We start from the raw sequence: 20,855 nt of genomic DNA on the forward strand, positions 1-20,855 counted from the left end.
AAACTCTATTTCTTCTTCACTTCTGAATGATGGCTTTGCTGGGTAGACTATTCTTGGTTTTAGGGTTTTTTTTTCCTTTCAGCACTTTGAATGTATCATGATACAAAAATGTATCATGATACATTCAAAGTGCTGAAAGGAAAAAAATGTGGCCCTCCTTGTGTTCATCTTGTTAAGGGCTCTCTTTGCTTCTTGAACTTGGATGTCTGTTTCCTTCCCTAGGTTAGGGAAGTTTTCAGCTATTACTCCTTTAAATAAGTTTTCTGCCCCTTTTCTTTCTCCTCTGCTTTTGAGACATGCAAATGTTATTATGCTTGAGGTTATTGTAGAGGTCCCTTAACCTATCCTGTGATCTCTTGATTCCTTCTATATCTTTTTATTTCAGTTATTCTGTTCTTCACCTCTAATTGGTTTCTTTTTGTATTTTGTATCTCTTGAGGTTCTCACTGAATTCATCCACTCTTCTTTCTAGTCCGGTGAGCATCTTTATTATGACATTACTTTGAACTCTTTATTAGGTAGATTTGGTATTTCCATTTCATTTAGTCCTTTTTCTGTGGTTTTGTCTTATTCTATTTGGGCCATATGCCTCTGTCTCATGTTTTTGACTTTTTGTTTGTTTCTATGAATGAGGTAGAACAGCTACTTCTCCTAAACTTGAAGGAATGGTCTTGTGTATGTATGGTTGTCTGCTGTGCAGACTGTGTGTCTGGTGACTTTCATCGGCTGGCTGAGCTTTGGCTGGTATGGGCCAGGGGTTCTGGGGCAGCCTGTGCTGGTGCTGCCTTTGGATAGCCAGAGCTGATCTGGACAGTGGCTGGACAGTCCCAGGCCTCTCTATACAGATGGTGTCCTGGCAGGAGAGCTGAAATGGAAGTGGGTACAAGCCAGGGTATTTATATTTATATTGGGGCATTTAGTATAGGTGGTGCCTGGATGGTGTGGCTGGACCTGAAGTGGACATGAGCTGGTTATACTGAGACGCATAAACATGTGGCATCTTGGCAGGGCTCCTGGAACAGAGGCAGAGTGTGTGTGTTGGGGGGGGGGTCCCCAGGACATTCCATTAGGGTGTGCCCTGGCAGGGCAGCAGTAGCAAGGGTGAGGGCAAGCCAGTGTTCCTGTGGCACTCTGTGTAAGTGGTGCTCTTGTAGGGTGGCTGGAGTGGAAGAGAGCATGAGCCAGAAAGTCATGGGATGGTGTGCACTGTGGTATTCCAGCAAGTCGTATGGAGCCAATGTGGTGCACGTCTGGATTGTTCAGGGTGCTTTCTGCCTGTGTCACTTTGGCAAGACGGCTTTAGCTATAGTGAGTGCTGACCAGAAGTATCCTAGCATACATTGCACTATGGCTGCCTTGGTAGGATGTCTTGGAATGATGTGGGCTAGGGGGCCAGGGCTCACTGAGGTAGTAGGTCAGCTAGGGTGCCTGGACTGTGCTCCCATTCACATAATCAAGGTCGAGGGGAATGTAAACTCTGGCACTCACCAACTCCTCCAATCCAGAGAGATTTCCAGCAGCTTTTCTGCCATTTGGTGGAATTCTAGGGCTTGGATCCTTTATATTCTAGTTGTTCTTTTAAACTGTGGCCCTTTTTCCTGTGTCCCAGGAGAGCCAGGGCTGGTGTGGCCCAGGGCTCATTGAGGCAGCAGGCCAGCAATGGCATCTGAAACCTGCTCCTATCTGTGCTGTCAAGGTGAACTAGGCACGTAAACCATAGCACTTGCCAGCCCCTCAGATCTGGAGAGAGTTCTAAGAGCTGCCCTGCCATTTAGTAGGGTCCTAAAGCTGGTTCCTTTATTTTCTAGTTTCCCTCTCAAACTGTGGCTTTTTTTCTGTGTCCCAGGGCAGATGAATCTGCTTACAGCCCCTCAGTGCTATCCCTCCCACTGCAGTTCCACAACATTTGAGGAGGGTGGGGGGGTGTTTCCTTTGTTAGGGTGTGCAGTCCATCCCCCGTTCTTCTTTAGGAGGAATTGCTCTGTTAATTTGTTGTGTCTCTGGAGGAGATGAGTTCAGGCTCTTCCTATGTTGCCATCTTGAATCGGAAGCTGAGAGCTATACAATCTGGAACTGCGGAAATAACCACAGAGTGGGTTAAAGAATCTCCTGAGCCCGCTGTGTGATGGACCTGAGGAAAACAGCACTGATCATGTGACTTGGATAAGTCCAGTCCCTGTTCTGACTGGTCCATCACCATGACATTTTAGTTGTCCAGGAACTATCAGTTAAGAGTTAATGTCCAGTAATTTCTGAGAAGTTATTTTCCTTCCCCACTACACAGTTACCCTGATAAGTTGCTCTGGAGAACAGTGGTGTGAAGATTTACCACATAAATTTTTAGTTGTATAATAGAGGCCTTCCTCAAAGGGGTCCAACCTCCACTTTATTAAAGGGATTCTGGGTCTATATATTGACTCATTTCTGGGAACTGGTTGAAGACCGTGACTCTTGTAGTGATTCAAGTCAAACTTATGTGTACTGGAATCAGGGCTTTGTATTCTTAATTTTTAAATCAATCTGTTTCAAGGGCATCATGGTCAACTAACCAGTTCTGAGTTGTCTGTGGTTCAGACTATTCTGTTTACTGCTTCTGCTATGTTGCCTATTATAGCAACCACATGTACCTTTTCTCTGGTTGTGAACTGAATTGCTACCATTAACTACCATACCTTGGAATCCATCATTCTCATTGACTCATTTAGTCTAATTCAAAGGCAGTATTTCCCCCACTGTCATTCCTAGCTTACAGAGAACAGCCTTGAAGAGCTCTTCAGGGATGCCAGGGTGGGGAGGCCCTCATGAATATATGAATATATTTCTCAGCCTTGATGAAAGGAATGTCGTCTGGATCATCCTGGGGGACAGCAGGAGAGTGGATGGTCAGTCTGCCTGATAATCTCCTCTAGCATTCCCATCTCCTGAAGCCTCTGGATCCCCTCCTTTAGTGTACACCCAGGAAGTTCTAGCCCTTCAGTATCATTGGAATCTACACCTGTGGTATTCCATCCCAACTTTCTGATATTCATCTTTCAGCCAGGTTTCTGCCAACCAACTAAGTAAATTATTACAGCCACTCCTGGCCCCTGTATTTAATGCACTAAACCACAGTGGATTTTTTTTTAAAGATTTTATTTATTTGGCACAGAGAGAGAGAGAGAGCGCGCGCGCATGTGTGAGAGAGCGCACAAGATGGGGGAGCAGCAGTCAGAGGGAAAGGGAGAAGCAGGCTCTCTGCTGAGCCCAGTGTGGGGCTCAATCTCAGGACTCTGGGATCATGACCTGAGCCAAAGGCAGATGCCTAACTGACCGAGCCACCCAGCACCCCTAAACCACAATTTCATATTGAGTCCATATCTGTAAATTTAGCTTCATTTGATATCTTATTTTGTTCACTCTGATTTAGTACCCTTAGGAATCTATTCTCACACATACTCACTACTTTTCTGTTGATACAGGGATACCTCAGTGATATTATGGGTTTGTTTCCAACCATTTCAATAAAGCCAGTTTCACAGTAAAACAAGTCAAATAATTTTTTGATCTCCTGGAACATGTAAAGATTATGTTTACACTATCCTGTAGTCTGTTAAGTGTGCAGTAGAGTATCTTAAACAACAATGTTCATAACTTAATTAAAAATACTTTAGTGCTGGGGCGCCTGGGTGGCTCAGTGGGTTGAAGCCTCTGCCTTCAGCTCAGGTCATGATCCCGGGGTCCTGGGATCGAGCCCCGCATCGGGCTCTCTGCTCAGCAGGGAGCCTGCTTTCCTCTCTCTCTCTCTGCCTGCCTCTCTGCCTACTTGTGATTTCTGTCCAGTAAATAAATAAAATCTTTAAAAAAAAAAAAATACTTTAGTGCTGGGGCGCCTGGGTGGCTCAGTTGGTTAAGCATCTGCCTTTGGCTCAGGTCACGATCCTGGGGTCCTGGGATCAAGCCCCACATTGGGCTCCCTGCTCAGTGGAGAGTCTGCTTCTCCCTCTCCCTCCGCTCCTCCCCCTTGCTTGTGTTCTCTCTCTCTCAAATGATTAAAAAAAAAAAATCTTTTTTTTTTAAAAGGTTTAATTTATTTATTTGACAGACAGAGATCACAAGTAGGCAGAAAGACAGGCAAGGTTGGGGGGGAAGCAGGCTCCCTGCTGAGCAGAGAGCCCGATGCGGGACTCGATCCCAGGACCCTGAGATCATGACCTGAGCCGAAGGCAGAGGCTTAATCCACTGAGCCACCCAGGCGCCCTAAAAAAAAATCTTTAAAAAATGTTTTATTAAGAAAAAAATGTTTTATTGCTGAAAAATGCTAGCTATCATCAGAGTTTTCGGCGAGTCTTATGTTTTTGCTAGTGGAGGGTCTTGATGTTGATGGCTGCTGACTGATCAAGGTGGCGGTTGCAATTTCTTAAAATAACACAACAGTGAAGTTTACCACATTGATAGATTTTTTTTTTCCTTCCATGAATGATTTCTCTGTACATGTGATAGCATTTTTGCCACAGTAGAACTATCAAAATTGGAGTCCATCCTCTCAAAACCTGCTATTGCTACTTTATCATCTAAGTTTATGTAATATTGTAAATCCTTTGTTGTCATTTCAACAGTCTTCACAGCATTTTCACTAGGACTAGATTCTATCTCAAGAAACTACTTTCTTGGGAGGGAGACAAACCATAAGAGACTCTTAATCTCACAAAACAAACTGAGGGTTGCTTGGAGGGGTGGGGGAGGTAGGGATGGGGTGGCTGGGTTATGGACATTGGGGAGGGTATGTGCTAGGTGGGTGCTTTGAAATGTGTAAGCCTTATGATTCACTGACCTGTACCCCTGGGGCAAATAATACATTATATGTTGATTTTTTAAAAAATCAATGACAGAAAAAGTTAATTGGAATACACATTAAAAAAAAAAAGGAACTACTTTCTTTGCTCATTTAAAGTTTTGTCATGAGAATGCAGCAATTCAGTCACATCTTCAGGCTGCACTTCTAATTCCAGTTCTCTTGCTGTTTCCACCAGTGAAATCTTGAAACCTCTAAGTCATCCACGAGGGTTGGAATCAGCTTCTTCCAAACTTCTGTTAATGTTGATATTTTAACCTCTTTCCATGAATCATGAATTTTCTGAATGGCATCTAGAGTGACAATCCTTTCCAGAGGTTTTCAGTTGATTTTGCCCAGATCCATCAGAGCAAGCACTATCTGAGGCAGTTATAGCCTTACGAAATCTATATTATAAAAAATAAGTCTTGAAACTAAAAAATTACCCCTATTATGAAGTTTGCTGTCCTATATGGGTGTAGTTTGTGGTTCCCCAAAGTGATTACAGTAGTAGTATCAAAGAGTACTGATCACAAATTACCATGACAATTGTACTAATAGTGAAAAAGTTTCAAAAATTGCAGAAATTACCAAAATGTGACATGAAGTGAACAAAGAGTGTTAGAAAAATGGCGCCCGTAGACTAGCTTAAGTAAGTTGCCACAAACTTTCAATTTCTTAAAAAGCTCGGTATCTGCAAAATGCAGTAGAGTGAAGCACAGTAAAATGAGGAATGCTTATATATATTGGCAAGTGCAACTCTTGGTGTGTTTCATGTCTTTTCATGTGTCAGTCATTTGTACATTATTGTCTAGGGCTTCCTAGGTCTTGAAGCACTGAGAGGTCGCAGGGCAGATTCTTAGTAGGCCTTAGCAGTCCCGTCCTTACAAGGCCACTGTCAAACAAAACAAAACAAAACAAAACTATCATAGGCATTCGGACAGGAGGAGACTGAGAAAGAAGAGGAAGGGCAAGAGAGACTTGGCAGAATTTAGTATTTTAAGGTCCCCTGCCTGCCCCATTGGAATCTGCCCAGATGTTCCCTTCCCAATTGCAGAGTCTCACTTCTTCCTAATCAATGCCCTAACTTTAACATAAGAGCCTGTGCAAGGCTTGGAGTTCAGTTTGCATTGTAATTCAGCCCCTACAAAATGTTGGTATTTGGTAATCTTGGCGCGGTAGCTACAGAAGATAAGGGGTTCTTTTAGGACAGTCATAGAGACTTTGAGGTCCCTTTATGCAGATCCTGCATTTCTCTCAGGTTTTTCAGTATATTTAGGAGCAGGCAATCAACCCCATTATTCTCAAAAAATGTTCCGTGACAGCAAACACTTGGTCACCCAGAGCCTTTCGCTCTCTAGATAACTTAATTACTGGTATCTAGATTATAATTCACATAACTTTGTCTACTGTGTGTCATGGAATACCACTGTCCCTTTTACCACTGCAAGGGTCATTAATGCCTTTAAATCTTTAAATCAGAGACTATTCTAGGTGGCATAGAAGCAATTTAGAGAACCTACTTTTAACTTTCTTTTCCTCAGGAACAACATTTGGTGTTGGTTAGGGTTCATTTAGAGAAGCTGAATCATTGTGAGTGATTTAAGGGATTTATAGGAGTCAGTTCCTACATGATCATGGCATGTAGTTAAGCAGTCCATTACTGGTCCTGAAGTCAGCAGTGCTAGCAGTAGAGATGAAGACGGAGAGCAAGTGTGGCAGGGTAAAAAAGAGCTGAAGCCAGTGAGCAGAAAATGGAACCTGTCTGCCTCTCGCTTGCACTTGTGTTGGTGTGTTGTTGCCTCCAAGGCTCTGATTGCCAAGATGCTGGTGCCCTGCAGAAGAGCTGGCGCATTTGCCATAGGTAATTGTACAGGAACGTGGCCAACGATTCAGGGAAGCTGAAGAAGCTGTGGGCCATCCTGCTGCCCCAAAGAGATTCAGTGGGAGATGGAGGAACTGGCTTCTGCCACTTGCCAAGAACGAATGAGCCCCAGCAGCACCCGACATTATGCCAACCATCTGAATGTAATGTAAAAGGTGGCTTCTCTTTCATTTCTACCTTCCAAGTCCAAGAGTTCACTTGTGGCCACTCCTAACCCAGAATATTTCAGGGAAGGCAGTTCAGGTGCGTTGGTATAATACAAAGCCACCATAGCATCCTATTTTAAATCATAACCATGAGGTTTCATCTTATGAAAATTTCCAGCCTTCAAGCTGGATTAATGCAGATTGATGTTTTAGAAAGCACCAAGGACATCTTTAAAAAATTTTTAGTTTCTATTGTGTCAAACATAATCTCACTTTGGCTTTAATACTTGGATTGCTTAGAAGATTGATTTATAAATTAGTTATGATGGAATTATAATGTCATTTAGGGTAGCACACTTGATTTCTCCTTTAATTGTTACATCAGCTTGTTTCTAATCCCGACTCTTTATCATGCTAACATACGAACCCAGATATGAGTGTTTTTGTGAGATATTATCTAAGTAGTTAGAGGATTACTTTATTTTTTATTTATTTATTTTTTTAAAAAGATTTTTATTTATTTATTTGACAGAAATCACAAGTAGGCAGAGAGGCAGGCAGAGAGAGAGGAGAAAACAGGCTCCCTGCCAAGCAGAGAGCCCGACTCGGGGCTCCATCCCAGGACCCTGAGATCATGACCTGAGCTGAAGGCAGAGGCTTAACCCACAGAGCCACCCAGGTGCCCTTAGGGGATTACTTTAAAATGCCTTCTTTTTGTTTCAAAGTCTGATCACTTTACTTAAATGACTTAGAAGATTGTTGGACGACTGTCCCACAACACAGTAAAAGTAACAATGATTTTTAATTAAAGGCACAGCTGTGTGCCAGGTACTATGTTAAGAACTTTCCATATGTTATCTCACTTAATTCTTTAAAACAATACTATGAAAGCTAGATATTATTCCCATTTTCCAGATGGGGAAATTGAGGCTCACTTAAGTACTTAGCCTGAGCTAAGAAGGGGACCTAAGATTTAACTCAGGTCTGTGTGACTCCCAACACACATGCCCTTAACTACCCTGCTCTACTACTATAAGTGTCTGTAATTTCAATGGTGAGGAATATCCAAAAATCAGTAGGGAAACCTAAAACTAATTATTTAGTCATTGTATCTTTTTTTTCCCCTTGCTTACAGGTCTAACTGAAGAATTGGATTCTATAACCAGTGAGCTACATGCAGTAGACATTCAAATTCAGGAGCTTTTGGAAAGGCAACAAGAGCTTATTCAGAAAAAGAACATCCTAACAAACCGAATAAAGCAGCATTTAGAGGATCCTGATGCTGGGGAAAGCAGTGAATGGGATTCTTCCCCTGCTGCTTGGAATAAAGAAGGTTTACTCTGTTTTTCTTTGCTAGTTTTGTTTCTAATTTGTTTCTTTATGTGGGAGTTAAATCATCATTCCTGGATCAGTGCTTTCCATTGGCTTAGAGGGAAACTGGCCACTCTTTAAGGGGCATGGGAAGCCAGTAGGCAAACTATTCTTACTCATGTTCTTTTTGAATGAAACTTTATTTTTCAGACTTCATTATTTTTTTCCAAATATAGTTCTAACAGCATCAGTCAATGCTTGGAAAAGATTTTTAACTAAATTTGTAAAATTTTAACTAGAAGGAAATTAAACTATTAAGAAAAAAAAATAGATTCAGACTTCTTGTCAAAGTCTAGTTTATTTTCCTGCGCTAGTGAACACACCTTTCTTGATTCAAGATCTTGCCAACCATCATGTTTATCACTAGCTATCACATTCAAATGGAATACTGACTCTAAAATTGTACTGCTTTTATGGGCCTTGATTTCCAGGGATTCACTTCTAAACAAGATATTTACATAAATTCCATGTAATTGTTAACTTGATATTTGAGATTTTTATGGTACTATGAATTCCCTGATCAACATTCAGATTTTTTTTTTTAAAGATTTTTATTTATTTATTTGACAGACAGAGATCACAAGTAGGCAGAGAGGCAGGCAGAGAGAGAGAGAAGAGGATGCAGGCTCCCAAATAAGCAGAGAGCCCAATGCGGGGCTCGATCCCAGGACCCTGGGATCATGACCTGAGCCGAGGGCAGAGGCTTAACCCACTGAGCCACCCAGGCGCCCCAACATTCAGATTGTTTTTTGAATACCTGTCAAGTACTTAACTCTTATTTGTAGGTTAATTCTCAGCTGGCAGATGTTTTCATTTTTTTCTGATATACTGTTTCTTATATATCATTAAATGTGTTTTTGCTTAGCTTTGTGAGCTAAACTAATCTCAAAATTGTCAGTATAAAAATTAAATTGTTAATAGTATTTAAAGTCTTATATAAATTCTTACCTGTTTTTCTCTAGTATAAAAGCGGCTATTCATGTTTGTATCTCATTTATAATCCTAAACAGTTCTAATATATGTAACTTATTTTTCTCTGTCTAGATTTTCCCTGGTCTGGTAAAGTTAAAGATGTTCTGCAGAACGTCTTTAAACTGCAGAAGTTCAGACTGCTTCAGCTTGAAACTATTAATGTAACAATGTCTGGAAAGGAGGTATTTCTTGTTATGCCTACGGGAGGTGGAAAGAGCTTATGCTACCAATTACCAGCATTATGTTCGGATGGTATGTATTAATAAAGATTCATTTATGTTGAAGAAATGCCATTTCTCTTTTAATTCTTTTTTTTTTTTAAAGATTTTATTTATTTATTTGACAGAGAGAGATCACAAGTAGGCAGAGAGGCAGGCAGAGAGAGAGGGGGAAGCAGGCTTCCCGCTGAGCAGAGAGCCCGATGCGGGGCTTGATCCCAGGACCCTGGGATCATGACCTGAGTCGAAAGCAGAGGCTTTAACCCACTGAGCCACCCAGGTGCCCCTCTCTTTTAATTCTTAAAAAAAAATAATTTCTAATCATACCTGTGTAAAAACCAAGTGCATTGTTATTTTATCTTTATGTTAATAGGCATTTTGAAGGGTTCATTTAAAGAGAGACTGTTAAAGACTTTGAGTGGAATTAGTTCTTTTATCTTGTTCTTAAAACATAATTAAAAATCCATGGGCCTGGATTCTAGTACCAGATCTTTATTGAGTGTCGGCTGTGGTGTTAAGCACGGGAGGTAAGAGTAGTGAGCAAAATGGGCAAAGTTCTAGTTTTCATAGAGTTCGTGGTATAAAGTAGTGCTTTCTCAAACTGTAATGTGTAAGAATCACTGGTGATGTGATTAACATGCAGATTCTGAATTTGTGTGGGACCCACAATCTTGCATGTCTAACAGGCTTCCAGGTGATACTGATGCTGCTGTTTGGGGACTAGCAAGGGTATAGAGCAGGGGTCAGCAGACTTTCCCTTAGAGAGCCAGTCAGTAAATGGGATAGGTGTGGTCCATATGATCTCTGTGGCAGCTACCAAACTCTGCCATTGTAGCATGAAAGTAGCCTTGGACAGCATGTAAACTAATGCATGTGCCTGTGTTCCATTAAAACTTGAATTACCCAGACAAGCAGCCAGTCCTTAGTGTATTGACCCCAGTTTAGAGAATAGGTTATTGTAAGCAAATGCAATAAAGGTTTTGTGATAGAGATTTTAATAGGGAATTAAGTTAGTACAAAGATCTGGCCTAGGGGCTGTTAGAGAAAGCTGTCTTGCCAGTGTGGCATTTAAGTTAAAAGTTGAAGGATCAGTAGGCAAAGCTAGAACAGGGGACTAAGGAAGAGTGTTCGTGCAGGGGAGCAGTATTTCTGAGCCCAAAAGTAAGAACATGCATGGTAGGGGGTATTCAGTAACCTGGAAGAATTTCAGTGTGGCAGGCAGTGAGGGGCAAGACTTGTGGAAAGAATCTTGAAAGGTATTATAAAAACTTCCTTAGATTAGTGGGAAACCATTGAAGGGTTTTATGTAGGTAAGAGACTAGTTAGGATTGTGCTTTAGAAGATAGAGGAATTCTAGAAATAATTAGGAGGTAGATTCAGTAGGACTTGTTTTCATTGTGTGTATGGTGGTTGGGGTGGTAGGAGAAGGGATAGTCTAGAATGATGTCCAAATTCTAGGCTAGGATAAATGGTAAAGTTGCTCACTGAAATAGGATACATTTGGAGAAAGAACTTCTGTGGGAATGGAGAGAGAGGGAAGATGAGTTGAGGAAGTAGAACTAGTGAATGGGACAGTCTTTGCAAAGAATTGTTATGCCGGGAGAAAGAGGGGGCCCTAAATTAGATATCCAGGGTGTTTTAAAGATGAGAGGGCTTGCCTGTGTTTAAATATAATGAGAAGGTTCCACTGTTGAAGGAGAATGTGAAAATACAGCAGAGAGAGTATTTGAGATGGCAAATCCCTGATAAAATCTGAATCTGAGTCTATTTTTTAATTGGTCTGCTCTCTGTCTCAGGTTATTTTAAGGAACAATCTATGGAGACATAAGTTAATGTAGAATAACTCTTAACAGCTGTGCACAATTTCAGTGATAAGAGAAAGGGATATACTATCAGCATTTCATTCAGTTAGTAAACTGTTCACTGATTTCTACTCAGCATGTATTAATCTGGTACAGTAAGTAGAAGAATACTCGAGTCACTATCAATTGTAATTATACAGGTTGCTGTGTTTTCTTTGGAAAGCCTTGGAATAACTTTTTCCTCATATAACTGGACAGTATTTGACTAGATTTACAGTATTTTGCTAATATGTCCAATAATGATAAGTAAAAATTCAGAATGTTATGTTTTTATTTTTATAATATTGAATAGGGAAGAGATTTCTGTCTAATCTTTTATTTGCTTATTTGGCTAATGGTCACTTATTTATATCTATCTCTTCTATTAATGAGGATGAGAAATAGGTAGTATATTCATGTTGTGATGCCCTCAGGTGAGTGGTTGAAACTTATTCTGGAGGTAGTGTAAAATTTAAAGTACATGCTTTCTCTTTTAGGTTTTACCCTTGTGATTTGCCCGTTGATCTCTCTTATGGAAGACCAGTTAATGGTTTTAAAACAATTAGGAATTTCAGCTACCATGTTAAATGCTTCTAGTTCTAAGGTATGCTTCTGTGGCTCTTTTTTTTTTTTTTAAACTCTTCACTGATGTAGGAGCCTTGGTTTCTACTGAGTTAGTTATAAAATTATAAAATAACTATATCTGGAGTTGCAGACTACTGTTGATGGGCCAGTGTTAGCCCATTGCCTATTTTTATATGGTCTGTGAGCTAATGGTGTGTGTGTGTGTGTGTGTGTGTGTGTGTGTGTTTGTATTCAGATTTTTATTTATGTTCTAGTTAACATACAGTGCAATATTGGTTTCAGGAGTAGAATTCAGTGGTTTATCACTTAATACAATACCCAGTCCTCATCATAAGAAATGCCCTTCTTAATGGCTATCACCCATCTAGCCCATCCCCTACCCACCTCCGTCAGCCCTCAGTTTGTTCTCTGTGGTTAAGAGTCTCTTATGGTTTGTTTCCCTCTCTTCCCCCTCTCCCCACATGTTCATCTGTTGTTTCTTTCCTTCTTTTTTTTTTTTTAAGATTTATTTGTTTTAGAGAGAGAGTGAGTGCAAGCAGGGGGAGGGGCACAGGGACAGAGAGAGAGAGAGAGCATGCTTCAACAGATACCCTGCTTAGCACAGAGTTTGATGCAGGCACTTGATCCCACGACCCAGAGATCATGACCTGAGTGGAAACCAAGAGTCAGATGCTCAACCAACTGAGCCACCCAGTCACTCACCCCTGTTTTGTTTCTTAAATTCCACATATGAGTGAAATCATATGGTATTTGTCTTTCTCTGACTGACTTATTTTATTTAGCATAGGAAACTCTAGCTCCATCCACATCCTTGAAAATGGCAAGATTTCATTCTTTTTGATGTCTGAGTAATATCCAATTGTACATATATGTACACACACAGACACACACCCACACACACCATCTTTATCTGTTCATCAGTTGATGGACAGTTGGTTTCTTTCCATAGTTTGGCTGTTGTTGATAATGCTGGTGTAAATATCAGGGTTCATATACCCCTTTGAATCTGTATTATCCTTTGGGTAAATACCTAGTAGCACAGTTGCTGGATCATAGGGTCATTTTTTTAACTTTTTGAGAAACCTCTGTACTGTTTTCTACAATGGCTATACCAGTTTGCAGCCCTACCAACAGTGCAAGAGGACTCCCCTTTCGCCACATCCTCACCAACACCTGCTGTTTCTTATGTTGTTAATTGTAACCATTCTGACAGGTGTGAGGCGGTATTTCATCATGGTTTTGATTTGTATTTCACCGATGATGAGTGACGTTGAGCGTCTTTCCATGTATCTGTTAGCCATCTGGATGTCTTCTTTGAAAAAATGTTCATGCCTACTACTCATTTCTTAACCAGATTTTTGGGTGTTGAGCTTGGTAAGTTCTTTATAAATTTTGGATACTAACCCTTTATCAGATATATCATTTGCAGATATCATCTCCCATTCCATAAGCTGTCTTTTAGTTTTGTTGATTGTTTCCTTTGGTGTGAAGAAGCTTTTTATCATGATGAAGTCCCAGTGGTTCATTTTTCCTTTGTTTCCCTTGCCTCTGGTGTTGTGTCTAGGAAGAAGTGGCTATGGCTGATGTCAAAGACTTTGCTGACTGTGTTCTCCTCTAGGATTTGAATAGTTTCTTACTTACATTTAGGTCCTTCATCCCTTTTGAATTTATTTTTGTGTATGGTGTAATGAAGTGGTTCAGTTTCATTCTTCTGCATGTTGCCATCCAGTTTTCCCAACACGATTTGTTGAAGAGAGTATCTTTTCTCCATTGGATACTTTTTCCTGCTTTGTCAGAGATTAGTTGAATATAGATTTGTGGGTCCATTTCTGGGTTTTCTGTTCCGTTTCATTGATCTATGTGTCTTTTTTTGTGCTAGTACCATACTGTCTTGAAAACTACAGCTTTGTAATATAACTTGAAATCTGGAATCACGATACCTCCAGTTTTGGTTTTCTTTTTCAGGGTTGGTTAGCTATTTGGGTTTTTTTTGTGGTTCCGTACAAATTTTAAGATTGTTTGTTCTAGCTCTGGGAAAAATGCTGGCGGTATTTTGGTACGGATTACATTAAATATGTAGATTGCATTGGATTGTATAGACAATTTAACAATTTTCTTGCAGTCCATGAACATGGAATGTTTTTCCATTTCTTTGTGTCTTCTTCAATTTCTTTTTAAGTCTTTATAGTTTTCAGAGTACAGATCCTTTACTTCTTTGGTTATGTTTATTCCTAGGTATCTTATAGTTTTTGGTGCAATTGTAAATGGAATTGATTCCTTGATTTCTTTTTCTGTTGTTTCATTATTGGTGTATGGAAATGGAATGAATTTCTCTACATTGCTTTTATATCTTGTGACTTTGCTGAATTGATGTATTAGTTCTAGCAAATTTTTGTGGAGTGTTTTGGGTTTTCTACATAGAGTATCATGTCGTTTGCACATACTGAAAGATTGACTTCTTTGTAACCAATTTGGATGTCTTTTATTTCTTTTTCTTGTCTGATTGCTGAGGCTAGGACTTCCCTTACTATGCTAAATAGTAATGCTTAAAAGTGGATATCTCTGTCTTGATCCTGACTATAGGGGAAAGCTCTCAGCTTTCCCCCATTAAGGATGGTATTAGCTGTGGGTCGTTCTTACATGATCTTTATGATAGTGAGGTATGTTCCATCTACCCCTACTTCATTGAGGGTTTTTATCAAGAATGGATGCTATATTTTGTCAAATGCCTTTTTTACATCTGTTGAGAGGATCATATGGTTCTTATGCTTTCTTATGTTAATGTGGTATATCACATTGATTGATTTACGAATATTGAACCAGCCCTGCAACCCGGGAATAAATCCCACTTGATCATGGTGAATAACTCTTTTAATGCACTATTGGATTCAATTTGCTAGTATCTTGTTGAGAATTTTTGGATCCTTGTTCAGGGATATTAGTCTGTAATTCTCTTTTTAGTGGGGTCTTTGGTTTTGGAATCAAGGTCATACTGGCCTTGTAGAATGAGTTTGGAAGTTTTCCTTCCATTTCTGTTTTTGGAATAATATGAGAAGAATAGGTATTAACTTTTCTTTTAAATGTCTAGTAGAGGGTGCCTGGGTGGCTCAGTGGGTTGGGCCTCTGCCTTCAGCTCAGGTCATGATCTTGGGGTCCTGGGATCAGGCCCTGCATCGGGCTCTTTGCTCGGTGGGGAACCTGCTTCCTCCTCTCTCTCTGCCTACTTGTGATCTCTCTCTCTCAAAAAGAAAAAAAAAAAAAGGTCTGGTAGAATTCTCTTGGGAAACCATCTGGCCTTGGACTTTTGTTTGTTGAGAAACAGTTGATTACTGATTTAATTTCTTTGTTGGTTATGGGTCTGTTTAAATTTTCTGTTTCTTCCTGTTTCAGCTTTTGTAGTTTGTATGTTTCTAGGAATTTGTCCTTTTCTTCCAGATTGCCTAGTTTGTTGGCCTATAATTTTTCATAAATTCTCTTTTAATTGTATTTCTATAGTGTTGCCTGTGACCTCTTTCATTTGTGATTTTGTTTTTGCGTCCTTTCTCTTTTCTTTTTGATAAGTCTATCTAGGGGTTTATCAATTTTATTAATTCTTTCAAAGAACTAGCTCCTGGTTTTTTGTTGATCTGTTTGTCATGTTTTCATTTTCATTTGCTTCTGTGTACTTCTTAATTTCATCTTAAATTTCCTGGTTGAACGATTCATTCTCTAGTAGGATGTTCTTTAACTTCATGTATTTATGATCTTTCCAAATATTTGCTTGTTGACTCCAAGTTTCATAGTGTTGTGATCTGAAAATCTCAGTCTTTTTGTATTTGTTAAGGGCTGATTTTGACTCTGTATGTGGTCTGTTCTGGAGAATGCTCCATGTGCACTCTAAAAGAATGTGTATTCTGCTGCTTTAGGATGAAGTGTTCTAAATATATCTGATAAGTCCATCTGGTCCAGTGTTTCCTTGTTGATTTTCTGCTTAAATCATCTGTCCATTGCTGTTAATGCCTTCTACTGTTACTGTATTATTGTCAATGAATTTCTTTATGTTTGTTATTAATTGATTCATATATTTGGGTGCTCCCAAGTTGGAGGCATAAATATTTATAACTGTTAGATCTTCTTGATGGATAGACCCCTTAATTTATGATATCAGTGTCCTTCTTCATCTCTTGGTACAGTCTTTGGTCTAAAATCTAGTTTGTCTGGTATAAGTATAGCTACTCTGGCTTTCTTTTGATGTCCATTAGTGTGTTAGGTGGTTCTCTATCCCCTCTCTTTAAAGAAGCAGGTGTCTTTAGGTCTAAAATGAGTCTCTTGTAGATGGATCTTGTTTTATCCATTCTGATACGCTGTGTCTTTTGATTGGAGCATGTAGTCTGTTTATATTCAGAGTGATCATTGAAAGATATGAATTTAGTGCCATTGTGTTACCTGTAAACTTGGTGGTTCTGGTGGTATTCTTTGTTACTTTCTAGTCTTTCCTGCTTGGTGTGTATGTATATAAATAAATAAATAAATAAATACACACAATTTAAAGATTTATCTATTTATTTAAGAGAGAAAGAAAGAGCATGCATGCACAGGCAGAGAAGCAGAGGGAGAGGGAGATGGGGAGCACACTCCCCAGCGTGGAACCTGACATGGGCTCACTCCCACAATCCTGAGATCACAATCTGAGTTGAAACTAATAGTCAGACACTCAAACAGCTGAGCCACCTAGGCACCCCTTGATTATTATATTTTTGAATGTTTAAAAATAATTAAAAGAATGAAAGTACTTTGTGAAGTGTGAAAATTATATGAAATTTAGATTTCAGTGTCCATAAAGTTTTATTGGAATATAGCCTTGCTTGTTCATTTACATGTTGTCTACCACTGTTTCACAGAATAATGGCAGAGTAGTTATGATGGATATTATATGGCCCACAAAACCCAATATTTACTATCTGGCACTTTACAGTAAACATTAGCTGACCTGTTTTATATTTTCTATTAGAAAATGGTAAGCAAGAATTTCTAATTATGGAATATAATTAAATACAAATGGTGCATTACTAGCAAGGTATGCTTTCCCTGTGGAATTTCATCTGTTTCGGAATGGACTCTTACCTTCATCTGTTGAATAGCCTTTTTCACCTATTCTTTTTTTTTTTTTTTTAAATTTTTTATTTATTTTCAGCGTAACAGTATTCATTGTTTTTTCACCACACCCAGTGCTCCATGCAATCTGTGCCCTCCCTAATACCCACCACCTGGTTCCCCCACCCTCCCACCCCGCCCCCTTCAAAACCCTCAGGTTGTTTTTCAGAGTCCATAGTCTCTCATGGTTCACCTCCCCTTCCAATTTCCCTCAACTCCCTTCTCCTCTCCATCTACCCTTGTCCTCTATATTATTTGTTATGCTCCACCAATAAGTGAAACCATATGATACTTGACTTTCTCTGTTTGACTTATTTCACTCAACATAATCTCTTCCAGTCCTGTCCATGTTGCTACAAAAGTTGGGTATTCGTCCTTTCTGATGGAGGCATAATACTCCATAGTGTATATGGACCACATCTTCCTTATCCATTCATCCGTTGAAGGGCATCTTGGTTCTTTCCACAGTTTGGCGACCGTGGCCATTGCTGCTATAAACATTGGGGTACAGATGGCCCTTCTTTTCACTACATCTGTATCTTTGGGGTAAATACCCAGCAGTGCAATTGCAGGGTCATAGGGAAGATCTATTTTTAATTTCCTGAGGAATCTCCACACTGTTCTCCAAAGTGGCTGCACCAGTTTGCATTCCCACCAACAGTGGAAGAGGGTTCCCCTTTCTCCACATCCTCTCCAACACACGTTGTTTCCTGTCTTGCTAATTTTGGCCATTCTAACTGGTGTAAGGTGGTATCTCAATGTGGTTTTGATTTGAATCTCCCTGATGGCTAGTGATGATGAACATTTTTTCATGTGTCTGGTAGCCATTTGTATGTCTTCCTTGGAGAAGTGTCTGTTCATATCTTCTGCCCATTTTTTGATATGATTATCTGTTTTGTGTGTGTTGAGTTTGAGGAGTTCTTTATAGATCCTGGATATCAACCTTTTATCTGTACTGTCATTTGCAAATATCTTCTCCCATTCCGTGGGTTGCCTCTTTGTTTTGATGACTGTTTCTTTTGCTGTGCAGAAGCTTTTTATCTTGATGAAGTCCCAGAAGTTCATCTTTGCCTTTATTTCCTTCGCCTTTGGAGACATATCTTGAAAGAAGTTGCTATGGCTGATATCAAAGAGGTTACTCCCTATGTTCTCCTCGAGGATTCTGATGGATTCCTGTCTCACGTTGAGGTCTTTTATCCATTTCGAGTTTATCTTTGTGTACGGTGTAAGAGAATGGTCAAGTTTCATTCTTCTACATGTAGCTGTCCAGTTTTCCCAGCACCATTTATTGAAGAGACTGTCTTTTTTCCACTGGATATTTTTTCCTGTTTTGTCAAAGATTATTTGACCATAGAGTTGAGGGTCCATATCTGGGCTCTCTACTCTGTTCCACTGGTCCATGTGTCTGTTTTTATGCCAGTACCATGCTGTCTTGGTGATCACAGCTTTGTAGTAAAGCTTGAAATCAGGTAACGTGATGCCACCAGTTTTATTTTTGTTTTTCAACATTTCCTTAGCAATTCGGGGTCTCTTCTGATTCCATACAAATTTTAGTATTATTTGCTCCAGCTCTTTGAAAAATACTGGTGGAATTTTGATTGGAATGGCATTAAAAGTATAGATTGCTCTGGGCAGTATAGACATTTTAACGATGTTTATTCTTCCCATCCAAGAGCATGGAATGGTCTTCCATCTTTTTGTGTCTTCTTCAATTTCTTTTAGGAGTGTTCTGTAGTTCCTCGAGTACAGATCTTTAACCTCTTTGGTTAGGTTTATTCCGAGGTATCTTATGGTTTTTGGTGCTATAGTAAATGGAATCGATTCTCTAATTTGCCTTTCTGTATTTTCATTGTTAGTGTATAAGAAAGCCACTGATTTCTGGACATTGACTTTGTATCCTGCTACATTACTGAATTGCTGTATGAGTTCTAGTAGTTTGGAGGTGGAGTCTTTCGGGTTTTCCATATAAAGAATCATGTCATCTGCGAAGAGAGAGAGTTTGACTTCTTCCTTGCCAATTTGGATACCTTTTATTTCTCTTTGTTGTCTGATTGCTGTTGCTAGGACTTCTAATACTATGTTGAACAAGAGTGGTGAGAGTGGGCATCCTTGTCGTGTTCCTGATCTCAATGGGAAGGCTGCAAGCTTTTTCCCATTGAGGATGATATTTGCTGTGGGTTTTTCATAGATAGATTTGATGAAGTTCAGGAATGTTCCCTCTATCCCTATACTTTGAAGCGTTTTAATCAGGAACGGATGCTGGATTTTGTCAAAAGCTTTTTCTGCATCAATGGAGAGGATCATGTGGTTCTTCTCTCTTCTCTTATTGATTTGTTCTATCACATTGATTGATTTGCGAATGTTGAACCATCCTTGTAACCCAGGGATGAATCCTACCTGGTCATGGTGGATAATCTTTTTAATGTGCTGTTGGATCCTGTTTGCTAGGATCTTGTTGAGAATCTTAGCATCCATATTCATCAGTGATATCGGTCTGAAATTCTCCTTTTTGGTAGGGTCTTTGCCTGGTTTGGGGATCAGGGTGATGCTGGCTTCATAAAAAGAGTCTGGAAGTTTTCCTTCTGCTTCAATTTTTTGAAACAGCTTCAGGAGAATAGGTATTATTTCTTCTTTGAAAGTTTGATAGAATTCCCCAGGGAATCCGTCAGGTCCTGGGCTCTTGTTTTTTGGGAGGTTTTTGATCACTGCTTCAATCTCGTTACTAGATATCGGTCTATTCAGGTTGTCAATTTCTTCCTGGTTCAATTTTGGGAGTTTATAGTTTTCCAGGAATGCATCCATTTCATCTAGGTTGCTTAGCTTATTGGCATATAACTGTTGATAATAGCTTCTGATGATTGTTTCTACTTCCTTGGTGTTAGTTGTGATCTCTCCCTTTTCATTCATAATTTTATTAATTTGGGCTTTCTCTCTTTTCTTTTGGATTAGTGTGGCCAATGGTTTATCGATCTTATTGATTCTTTCAAAAAACCAGCTTCTAGTTTCGTTGATACGTTCTACTGTATCTCTGGTTTCTACCTCGTTGATCTCTGCTCTAATCTTGATTATTTCCCTTCTTACGTGTGGTGTTGGTTTGATTTGTTGTTGGTTCTCCAGTTCTTTAAGGTGTAGAGACAGCTGGTGTATTCTGGATTTTTCAATTTTTTTGAGGGAGGCTTGGATGGCTATGAATTTCCCCCTTAGGACCGCCTTTGCTGTATCCCATAGGTTTTGGAGTGAAGTGTCTTCGTTCTCATTGGTTTCCATAAATTGTTTAAGTTCTTCTTTGATCTCCTGGTTGATCCAAGCATTCTTAAGCAAGGTGGTCTTTAGCTTCCAGGTATTTGAGTTCCTTCTGAACTTTTCCTTGTGATTGAGCTCCAGTTTCAAAGCATTGTGATCTGAGAATATGCAGGGAATCATCTCAGTCTTTTGGTATCGGTTGAGCCCTGATTTGTGACCCAGTATGTGGTCTATTCTGGAGAAGGTTCCATGTGCACTTGAGAAGAATGAGTATTCTGTTGTTTTAGGGTGGAATGTTCTGTATATATCTATGAGGTCCATCTGGTCCAATGTGTCATTCAATGCTCTTATTTCTTTATTGATTTTCTGCTTCGATGATCTGTCTATTTCTGAGAGAGGCGTGTTAAGATCTCCTACTATTAATGTATTCATATTAATATGACTCTTTATCTTGATTAATAGTTTTCTTATGTAATTGGCTGCTCCCATATTGGGGGCATAGATATTTACAATTGTTAGATCATCTTGGTGGATAGTCCCTTTAAGAATGATGTAGTGTCCTTCTGTATCCCTGACTACTGTCTTTAGTTTAAAATCTAATTTATCTGATATGAGAATCGCTACCCCGGCCTTCTTTTGAGGCCCATTGGC

The 20,855-nt window shown here is 39.6% G+C and overlaps 1 protein-coding gene across 2 annotated transcripts in view; it reads left to right on the forward strand.

Moving 5' to 3' along the window:
- Positions 1–20,855, forward strand: part of RECQL (RecQ like helicase) — a 64,805-nt gene that overhangs the window by 15,646 nt on the left and 28,304 nt on the right. For both annotated transcript variants that reach the window (XM_080809954.1, XM_080809955.1), the window contains 3 exons: positions 7,977–8,174; positions 9,257–9,436; positions 11,741–11,847. In XM_080809954.1, coding sequence (XP_080666080.1) covers positions 7,977–8,174; positions 9,257–9,436; positions 11,741–11,847 — 485 coding nt within the window. The remainder of the gene's footprint in view (positions 1–7,976; positions 8,175–9,256; positions 9,437–11,740; positions 11,848–20,855) is intronic.

The sequence above is a fragment of the Martes martes genome (assembly GCF_963455335.1).
Source record: "Martes martes genome assembly, chromosome: 8".
Lineage (NCBI taxonomy): Eukaryota > Metazoa > Chordata > Mammalia > Carnivora > Mustelidae > Martes > Martes martes.